Source organism: Misgurnus anguillicaudatus, chromosome 15, assembly GCF_027580225.2.
Source record: "Misgurnus anguillicaudatus chromosome 15, ASM2758022v2, whole genome shotgun sequence".
Classification (NCBI taxonomy): domain Eukaryota; kingdom Metazoa; phylum Chordata; class Actinopteri; order Cypriniformes; family Cobitidae; genus Misgurnus; species Misgurnus anguillicaudatus.
Window position 1 is genome coordinate 18,271,907 of NC_073351.2, and position 11,006 is coordinate 18,282,912.

At 39.6% G+C, this 11,006-nt stretch overlaps 1 protein-coding gene across 1 annotated transcript; it reads right to left on the minus strand.

Moving 5' to 3' along the window:
- Window positions 1-182: 182 nt before the first annotated feature.
- Window positions 183-9,069, minus strand: six5 (SIX homeobox 5). The gene is made up of 3 exons (XM_055174632.2): window positions 8,289-9,069; window positions 4,041-5,518; window positions 183-3,952 (listed from the first exon to the last, which is right to left on the minus strand). Exons 1-3 carry the CDS (start codon window positions 8,978-8,980, stop codon window positions 3,246-3,248), a joined length of 2,877 nt encoding a protein of 958 aa, XP_055030607.2. The 5' UTR covers window positions 8,981-9,069; the 3' UTR covers window positions 183-3,245.
- Between the last annotated feature and the right edge of the window lie 1,937 nt (window positions 9,070-11,006).

The following is an 11,006-nucleotide window of genomic DNA, read 5'->3' on the forward strand; positions in this document are numbered from 1 at the left end:
ATATATAAGAAATACAAAATACACCTCTATAAAAAGAGGTTTACAATAAAGACAAAAAAGCTCCCTTTTCTACATGAAATGAATAAAGTCTTTGGTTCGATTAGCTGCATATTTTTGTGTGTACATAAGTGTGTTGAATGTCTAAAGTAAAGGATGTAAGAAATAAAGAATCAATGAAAACACTAGATTAAAATATAATTGTGCATTAATTACATTATAAAAAAGAAATTGTACTCGGGCACAAACACGTTTTCAACTGCACACACGTATTCCCTTACTTTCCAAAACATTGTCCAGGTGCTTGAAGGTACTTTGGCGAATCAATGTTATAAGTCCTATTTAACATAAATGTGTAAAATACATAAAAAAGTACATAAAAGTCTAATGGAAAAAAATAATGAAACAGAAATTAGTGATAGATGCTACATAAAGTAAAAACATTTGCATAACAAAAATGTAGTGTAAAACTAAGAAGTAACAGCTTGATTGTTATCACAGAAAAATCCCAAAACGATTAATACATGCATTAAATATGCTATAAACTAAACACAAAGACAAAGGTTATGTAAGATAAGAGTTGACACGGAAGTTTATCTGTGTATCAGACACATGTCAAAAATCTCACAGGCTTAATGTGCTACTATGACACAAAAACCTTCGATTTACAGCTGACTGTTCAAACTCTTGCATAATAGCACCAACGTATGTGGGACAAGAAAAAGCAAATGCTTCATGAATAAAAATCTAAAATGTGCAAAACAAACAGAGCTGTGCTCCGCTTTCAGCAAATCAATCTGGTGGTGGTGATACACACAATGTAACTGCACATTTTCTGTATGACAAATGTGGCTTTTTAATCAAGATTGTTGTACATGCACTGTAAAAAATTATTTGCTGCTAAATTAAAAAAAAAGTAATTTTAACTTATTTATTAATTTTGACAGGAGATTAGTTGCTACAATTTATAAAATTATAAAATATAGTTGACTGATTTGAAAGTTAATACAACTCATCTCTAGTCAAGATAAATAACAGGAAGTTGAAATGACTTAATCAATAGAGTTGATTCAACAAAATATAAGGCAGCAAAGAATTTTTTACATGTCGTAAATTTGTAGTGTAAGAAATTGGTGTTTTAAAGGTACACTCTACTTTTTTTAAAATATACTAATTTTCCAGCTACCCTAGAGCCAAACATCCGATTGTTACCGTCTTGGAATCCATTCAGCTGATCTCCGGGTCTGGCGCCAGCACTCCCAGCATAGCTCAGCATAATCCACCGAATCCGACTAGACCATTTAGCATCGCGCTCAAAAATAATCAAAGAGCTTCAATATTTTTCCCATTTAAAACCTGACTCTTCCGTAGTTTCATCGCGCACCGAGACAGACGGAAAATTAAAAGTTGTGATTTTCTAATAATCAAGGACTTTGCTGCCGTAACATGGCTGCAGGAGGGGCAAATAGTCCCCTTAGTAACTTTCAATGGCAGGGGACTATTTTCGGGCACTGTGTAATATCATTGCGCCCTCTGCAACCATGTTACGGCAGCAAAATCCTTGATTATTACGCCAGAATGAGAATATATATTTCCTAGCCACATCGGCCTAGAAAATCACAACTTTTAATTTTCCCTCAGTCCCAGCACACAATGCCACCACAGAAGAGTCAAGCCTCAGATAGAAAAAAAATTTGAAACTCCCTGGTGACCCTTTAGGCCGATGCTAACGGTCTAATCAGATTCAACTAATCATGCCAAGCTATGCTAAAAGTGGTAGCGCCAGACCCGGAGATCAGCCGAATGGACTCCAAAACTACAAAAATCAAATGTTCAACTCTAGGGGAGCTGGAAAATTAACCCACTTTCAAAAAAAGTGGAGTGTCCCTTTAACAGTAAACAAAATGTAGACATCTTGGGGTTAAGCTTTATAACTATCAGTTTTCATGTGGAAAGACATGTTGTTGCATAGAAAAAATATTTAAACTATCGCAGTACTTCAATTCTCTTCAAACAGAACAGCAGAGCCCATTAGGTTTATACATAGCTCTACAGTAATGAACTGGAGTAGTTGGGAGACCTAAATCATTTACCTATGGAAACCAACATCAATTACCATATCTAAAGTGTAAACTGAATTTTTTATGGTCTGCCAAACATACCACCAATATTCAGAATTTACTATAAAACCGTACATAGGGAATATAAAATGAATATTAAGAGTGCTTTTTTGATTGTATAAAAGTGTAATGGTCTCTTGTGACAAATCCAGAGGTTCTGCATCAAAGGTTTGCTTCTACAACTGTTACTTAAATTCAATTTAAAGGCAAACATTTGTAAAAAGCAGCTATTAGGCAGTTATGATGTAGTATGTGTTCATTGTAGATGATATCAGGACATTGATTATTTGTATTAGTTCCAAATGTATTGGTTTGTATCGGTATCGGTAAGCTGGCCTCCTTTATAATGCAAAAAAATTGCTGTTTGTGCATCCTTAGAAGATTTTTGAAGAAAAATGTGTTCAGACTTAAAAAAAGGGGACCCCTTTTAAGTTCAAAAGGTCAGTTTTGTAATCATCATAGAATACATGTACCTCTATTACAGTGTCTCTTGTAAGAGACATTAAATAGCACTGTTATTATTCTTTAAGATTAAAGTCATTCTCAAAGTTGTTTAAACTATAAAACTGAGAAGTAATACAAAAAAAGGCACAAACAAAAAGCCTTGTATGCCTCATTCACTATTAGATTCAATCATTTTGATTGCCTTTGACATATTAGTGACTTTTTACCACTTAGATAGTCAGGTAGTCCCTTGTTACTTTCCTCTGGCTCGGTTTCATAACAACCAGAGCAAACATCTAGACACAACCTTAGATGTCATTTTCTTAGAGGTGAATCTCGGTTATATGTCCTCTGTAACAACTTATAACAGTGTCTCAACAGAGTCCCTCCACTACAGTTGAAACTTTCATATTGTCATGCCCATACTGAATTCCGAATATACGAAAGACAACGGTGTATTCAACAAAACCTAGGAAGTACTTTTAAACAACCCATGTATCGAGTGGAATACTTTCACTTCGTAGTCCTCAACCCACGCAAAGAAGAGTACGGAAATTCACAAGCCATTGAGGTTATCAATCATATCTCTTGCCGATTCAGCGACATGGTTGAATGCAACTCTTCTAGGCTGAGATTTAACACTGTCTAACTGCATGTTGCAGGCTATCAACACAACAGTTGTATTTACAAACCCAACTCATCATCCACAGGGACAGATTGAAGTTGCGTGAGAATTTTTGAGTCCCCATCCAGTTCATCCACCTCATCCAGCGAAGAATCTCTTTCCACATCCTCACCTGGAGGGGGAGTCCCCAATAGGAGAGACTCTCCACCTGGTAGGCCCAACAAAGCCGGGTCCTCTGGTAGATCCCCTTTACCACGCATGTCAAATAATGTCAGACCCGCAGGGGAGGAAAGTGGCACTAGGCTCCAGACTGGCTGGGAGAGGTGTGTGCCAGTTGAAACACCACTACAGATTGGACTGAGGGGCAGCATGCTATCAGGGCTGAAGGTCTGCTGGGATTGTAGGATGCCCGTAGGAGTGGGAGTACTAGAAGAGTCTGGAGTGTTAGGAGAAGCTCCTGGGGTAGGGTTGGCAATGGTCCCAGGCTCAGGGCTAGAGTAAAGGGTAGAGGAACCAACTAGACCCAGAGGAGATGATTGTAGTGAATTTGAGGATTGAGCAGTGAGTGCAGGTGCAGGTGGATTTTCAAGTGGAGCTACAGAGGAAATTGGATCAATAATGCTGTTGCTTAAGACTGTGTTTTCTGGGATGGACTTGACAGGCATACTGGAGAACTGTATGCCAGCTGGAATGGTAAGGATGAGTTTTCCATTCTGAACACTTAGGAAGGGGCTTCCTCCTATTCCACCCGCTAAGAGAATATTGCCTGTGGACAAAAGTAACATTTCGACATTTTGTTTCAGAATATTATATGAAACAACAGTGATATTTGTCTAAAAAATATAGTCACCTACCTGGAGAAACAGAGGGTAGTTGGAAAACCCCAGAATTCAGAAGCTGAACACTTGGGATGGAACCAGTAGGGACACTCTGGGGAGGCCCTACTGGGCTAAGACGTATCGGTCCCTGGGCAACACTTAGTCCTGCTCCAGACCCAGATGTTAGAATCTGAAAAGCACCTCCAGGAGATGGGATGGAAAGAGAAGGTGCTGCTGGGACCACATGAGGAAAGGAGAGGCTTCCAGTGGCAGTTCCTGCGATGGAAGACACAGGCATAAGTTGAGGCAGTGACAGAGGGACCATCTGGGGCTGGCCTGTGTCTTTGGGCTGGGAAACAGGTACAACTTGAGTTGGAGAGGAAATAGGAATGACTTGTGTTCCCATAGAGGTTTGTATCTGTGGGAAGGTGGCTGAAGCAGACTCTTGTCCTAGCTGAGACGCAAGTCCTTGTGCAAGTTGGCCATCTGCCATTTGGGGGAGGGAAAAAACTGTATTGGTGCTTAGTGTGTTGGAGCCATTTTGTAGCTGGGTTTGAGCAAGTCTGGGAGCAATGTGCAAGGTCTGTGTGTGAAACTGAGAAATGGGACCGTGGGGTCCCTGTGGATTGACAGGGGAAACCGGTACAAGTTGAGGACAGGAAGACATGCTGACTGGACATGATGGATGCTGCATAAGTTGGGACACTGGAATTCCTTGTATAGATGGTACCACCTGGGGTAAGGACAGCACCTGGGGGCTGGAGATTGAGCTTGAAGAGGGCGATTGTGCCTCAGTCTTCGCTAATAAAACAATCTCTGGTGGCTGTGTGGGCTGTAGTGGAACGATGGGATTAGAGATGACTGAATTTAGGGAGCCAGCTGTTGATGCAGGAACACTATTTTGAGTCAAAATAACTGAAGGATGAGGCATGGGAGAGATGACGGAAGTGGAGATAGTGGAAGTGGACAGAGAGTTTGTGGGCTCTGACTGGACATTATCTGGATTCTTCAAGGCCTCTGGAAGACTGATGAAATCCAACGGAGAAACATTGCTGCTGGCCGTTTTGGCATCTTCACTAAGAGAGAGAGATGCTGTGTTTGTTAGACTGGCTTGTGGACTCAGCACCACATTAGACAGGCTACTTTGGCCCTCCATGTCATTGACACCACGTTCCTCCCTGGAGATTACTTGAGCACCATTTAGTAGCAAAGGTGCATTTGCTGTAACAGGACTTAGGGTGACTGTGTGGGCATCGCTTAGTGTCAACCCATTAATGATGACTCCTGTTCCTGCCCCTGAGAGTAAAGGGCTCCCATTGAGCAGCAGTGGATGAGAACCTGTGAGGAATCCCCCTGTACTGTTAAGAATAAGCTGACCACCTGTATTGCAAGGAGCACCAGAAAAAGATATGAGAGAAGCAGTGGAAATCATCTCTGGACAAGGTTTGTCAGTAATATCCTCCAGATCTCCCTTGCTCGCGTCATCTTCTGTGCTGTGGTTTCCATCCGATTCACTAAAAAAAGGAACAAAAATATTACACTTGATTAAACAGTAGACATTGTAGGTATTACACTGATTTATTGATTTATCAATTGATTTATAGTCTCTACCAAATCTTTCTTAATATCTTAATAAGTGAAGTAAAGCTAATAGCAAACTAGAACAGGTCAAGGCACAGTTTCTAAAGAAAACCCAGGGAATCTTTTGGATCAGCAAACAATATTTCTATCACACGGATGAAAACCTTAACAAACATGGGTGAGAGAGAAAAAAGAACACAATTATTTTTTTAATAAAAAGGTAATGTTTATGAAGTAAAGTAACGTCTTTGTCAAGTACAGTATTTTACATACTCGAAATGTGTGCCATCCCTGCAACATCCGGGGGAAAAGTGCCTTGCTTAAGGGCACCCCTAATGGCACTTTTCCATTGCATAGGGTTTGGTTTTGGTCAGGTCGGGCATCTCACCTCACTTTGGCTTGGTTAGCTTTTCCATCGAGTTTAATAACACTTCGGAGTGGGAGGGATTATAGGCGTGTCATTACATTCGCGCTGCCTACTGCTGTGACATCAAACAAATAAGAGCGTCGTTGTACATTCCCATACATTCATTTATTTCTCAGTCCCCCACAAAATAAAAATTGACCACCACAAATAGAGGTTTACACATTGCGTATATCACTACCTCTGTCTCACATGACAGTTTCTGTACAAAACACCCAAGGCCTCAGCCGACATGCTCACCTGGGGTCGCTTGGAACCCCAACTGAGGTGGTACCTAAAAAAAGTATTGGGTACTAATACTGCACCCAGTAGAAAAGCCCCCAAAAGTAAGCTGACCTGACCCAAACCATACCGTGGGGTACTATGCAATGGAAAAGCGCCATAGGTCGCAACCAGGATGCCGTGCAATCTTCAAGTTACCCTCTAACCATTAGACCACGACTGCCCTAATGTCAGAGTTTGCCTAGTTTGTGAATGTTCAGACGACTGATACCCGAGTCATGCACACGTGTGGGTACCAGATGGGTGAACCGATTATTTTTTATGTGTGGAGTAATATTAACGTGTCATTTGCATTGCGGATGTGGGTTGGGAATCAGTAGGCATGGGTGGACTGCGGGTCTAAAATCAAAGACCATTTTGACACTATTCTGTACACGCTGATATGTCTGAAGACTGTAAAGGTTTCTAATTACAACGTGAGTAACTGGTGCGGTTCGGGTCGCAGTCTTTATGTCAAACACGTTGGGTCGACTGTTCTGTTAATTACTGTGGGGGCGGGTTTATCAAACAGGACCCGTGCAGGATTCTGACCAGGAGGCCAATGTTTATATTATTTAAAATGTAATTTTTAGCACACTATCGTTTCACTTCAGAAGATATTTATTAACCCATTGGAGTCATATGTATTACTTCTATGATGGATGGATGTGCTTTTTGGAGCTTCAAAGAAATTGGTAACAATCCAACGCCATTACAAAGACAATAAGAGCAGGCAGTTTTTAAATAAGTCAGTCTGTGTTCAGCTGAAAAATGAAAGTCACTTACACCTGGGGTCAGTGGGGTGGAATGAGTGCGAGTAAATGATGAGAGATTTTTTTCCTTTTGTGGGTGAAGTATTCCTTTAAAATATTAATGGTGCCCTACTGGTCAATGTGTTTCTGTAGTTGTTTACATCAAAAATGTGGAAATTATGCTATCATGTTTATATAATCAAAGTATTAATCTGAAACCACTTATTACAGTAAAACATTTTAAAAATCCATTACAAAATCAGTATAAATCATAAAAGATTTGACTGCACTTAAATTATTCATTTGTTCCTAATATATACACAAAAATCAAACAATGTTATCTACCTAAAAAGAGTGAAAAATAACATACTACTCATGGAATAAGATAAAAGCCATTATAATTGGGGCAGCTGATTCAATTCACTGATGTGTGAATCAACGCATTTATATAATATATCCCTGAAGTATACACTGTAGCTCTTAATGCACATGATACAGTGGCCTGAAACAACATGAACACTTAAACCACAAATAAATAGAAATATTACACATAATATCAAACATGCAAAAAAACTTGAACCGCGTATAATTTTTTAACATTTATATAGGAAAAAAAACTATTTATTATTACATTTTTGCTGACATTTTTTTTCCTGGCAACCTTTGCCTCTTCATAGTGATTTAACTGCACATGGTCTATCTACAGAGATAGAAATTGTGGTGCAGTATTTCAGGAAACCTGAGCCACTCCTGTCGCCCCTATCTCACGTTTCACAACAAAGCAACATGCTTTCAGCTCTGTTTTCTAAGACCTCCTTGTCATTTTGACTTGTCAAGCACTTCACCAAACTGTCAGCCAGGAACAATGATAGTTCTAGACAACAAACATTGGGCTTTCTTTCACATGTATTTTACTTTAAATGTATGCAAAATACACACACAAACAAACAGGTTCACAGCTTCTCGCTTCTGAGTGACACTTGTAACAATTGTAACCATCACTGCAATAAAATGTAGCAAACTAGGGCCCTATTGATGCACAATAAACAATGTAACATCCTCAATCATTTTAACAGTTACAGTGCGCGGGAGGCTGTTGCTTTAGTTTAACAAATGTCAAGCTTTATTTTGCTTTGTTTACACACATTTTCTAAACAGATGAGGCTTGTTTATTCCACCCTTTCTCGCATTTGCTCAGGAATGTTTCTCTGTGGCCTGTGAGAAAACAGTGATATTGTCAGTATAAGAGAAATGTAATGGATTTACCTTTTGCTGTTGGTACCGGACGGGGTTCGGTCCCTCTGTCGGCGATTCTTAAACCAGTTGCTCACTTGAGTCAAAGAAAGTCCGGTGACTTTGGCTAAATTTTTCTTCTCGTCCGGAGTGGGATACCTGTTGATCTTATAGCATTCCTTCAGAGCGTTTCGCGACTTCTCCTTGAAGCAGTACACCGTCTCCTCACCGTCCCAGATGGTTTTTGGCAGGGGGAACTTTTTTCGGAGTCGATATTTATCCACGGCCCCTAAGTTGCGACCCCGGGACCTCTCAGCCTCCTTGTAGCGCGCCTTTAAGTAGAGGTCTTGCAGGAACCCATGGTTACTCGGGTGGAAGTCATGACTGTCCAGAATGGCATATAACTCTTTAAATTCGTCCCGGTGGAAAGCGACCAAAGCCTGGGCCTTCAGCAGGGTCTCGTTGCCACGTAGCAAATCGGCCGAAGGAGGGATGGTGGAGAGAAATCTCCACAGGCGATCCACATTGCCCGCTTGCAGAAGCGCCTCGCACAGACACGCGACTTGGTCGGTGGAAAAACTGAGCGACGAGTTCTGGAAGGTTTGGAGCAGTTGTTCTGAAACTTCGTCCGGATCGGTCTCCTTTTTAACTTTGGCTTCATCTTCTGCGGACTCATTTTGACCGTTTTCCGTTTGTTCTGTGGACTCCAAAGACAAGGAAGCCATTTTTATTTTAACTTTTTTCCTTTAAGTTCCTCCTCCCTCCCCTTCTTTCTCTCTCCCATTCTCCCCGTAGGCGAGTGTCTGCTACAGAGCGAGGCGTCACGCCCCTGCGTTTCGTCAACCTCCCCCATCTAAACATCCACCACAGGCCTGCTGCATGTCTGACTTATTACCATTGTACCATCAATTTTAAACCGTATGTTTCACACTGAGAAAATACCATTGATACAGCTGTGTTTGCTAAATGTATGCATACAACTGATTCCATACACACTTGATTTCGTTTTATATAGTTATTACAAATTATATAAATTATTATTTATGTATTAATATGTAATTGTTTTTGTGAATAATTAACAGGGTTCAGATGGGCTAGTTTTAATTTGAACATTTTACATAAACTTTTTCAACTTGACAATTGTGATTACACACTCACCACATTGAACCTATATCGTTTGTATTGGTGTTTCATTGAAATATTAATACTTCATTTTATGTAATTATTTATTTTTATTAGGATTTGTATTAAATAAAAAAATTACTTGGGCTTAATGTGGTTGTTTTCCAGACAGGGGGTGTCCTAGTCCCAGACTAAATGTGCATGTTTGAGCTGCTTTAATTTAATAGCATCTTGGACTGACATATCTTAAAGGGATAGTTCACTTTAAAATTTAAATTCTGTCATCATTTATTGATCCTCATGTTGTTCTCAACCTGTATGAAATTCTTTTTTCTGATGAACACAAAAGAAGATATATTGAGAAATGATGGTAAACACACAGCAGTAAGTGACCATAGACTTCCATAGTAGGAATAAAAAAATATGATGGAATTTAATGGGTACCGTCAACTGTGTGCTTACCATCATTTATCAAAATATTTTCTTAGTCATTTATCACAATATTTCAAAAATATTTTTTTCCTACTATGGAAGTCAATGGTCACTTACTGCTGTGTGTTTACCATCATTTCTCAAAATATCTTCTTTTGTCTTCATCAGAAAAAAAATGAATACAGGTTGAGAACAACATGAAGATGAATAAATGATGACAGAATTTTACATTTTAAAGTGAACTATCCCTTTAACATATCAGTTTTGTTTCAAGATCCACACCAGTATTGTTTTATTAGTAAGGTATGTTTGTAAAAACTACTGACCCATTATGTCAGCACCTAAAGTAAAAAAAACTGACCGTGTGTTTGTTTTATACTTGTGAGTGGCAAAGAAAGTTCATGTCGAATAAAAGAAACTTTCAGAAAACTCACTTGTTGTGTTTAATAAAAATAAACAGTGTGTGCGTGTGCGCGCGTGTGTTTTAAAACTTTGCATGCTTGACAGACAGGGAGAGCAAGGGTTTTGATGTGAAAGAGGACACGCACACCTGGCATCAAAAGGACAGAATGAGATGAGGCAGAGCTCAGTACCTCCATATCATCCCTTTGCAAATATGTAAACTTAGTTTACAGGAAAGCAGATGATCAGGCTCACTAGTCACTACTACCCCCATCCCGCTACTTTCTATCCTCTCAGTCCACAACCCTCACCCTTTAATCTTCCGTTTTAAGCGTGTGCACACTTGCCTTTAAAGACAGCCAGCCGTGTCAGTTAGAAAAAAATTTAGGTCATTTGCAGATATTTTCATAAGCAACTTTTGTTTAAGAGTATTAAAGGGTTTTAGCAACATCATAAATGTAGTGCAAGCTGAGGATTGCTGTTGTTGTTATAATTTAGACATACATTAAAAGTAAAAAAGCCAGTATGCATGCAATGCTGAGGATGTGTATGCATTTGCTTTTTGAGATGTCTTCTTTACTCTAATTCATGTGTCGCGTTTTTAAAGCTCTAGCATCATCGTGTGGCATACATAGAGAACTACATGGATGTGTATTTCACGGTCAGCTTTGGGAGCGGTCCGCGCCAACAAAACAGACAATGATTGGATGATAAACGTTTAACTCATCAGTTCTGATTCGACGGAGTAGTTTTCTCCCGCCCACAAAAAGACTAAAACAAAATATGATTGGTTAC

Bases quoted from the DNA above. Each gene is read 5' to 3' on its own strand.
- six5 (XM_055174632.2), bottom strand. From the start codon at position 8,980: ATGGCTTCCTTGTCTTTGGAGTCCACAGAACAAACGGAAAACGGTCAA. The intron at 5,519-8,288 runs GTAAATCCATTA...TCCTTTTTTTAG, and splicing joins TCCGGTACCAACAGCAAAAG to TGAATCGGATGGAAACCACA. The intron at 3,953-4,040 runs GTAGGTGACTAT...TTTTGTCCACAG, and splicing joins ACTACCCTCTGTTTCTCCAG to GCAATATTCTCTTAGCGGGT.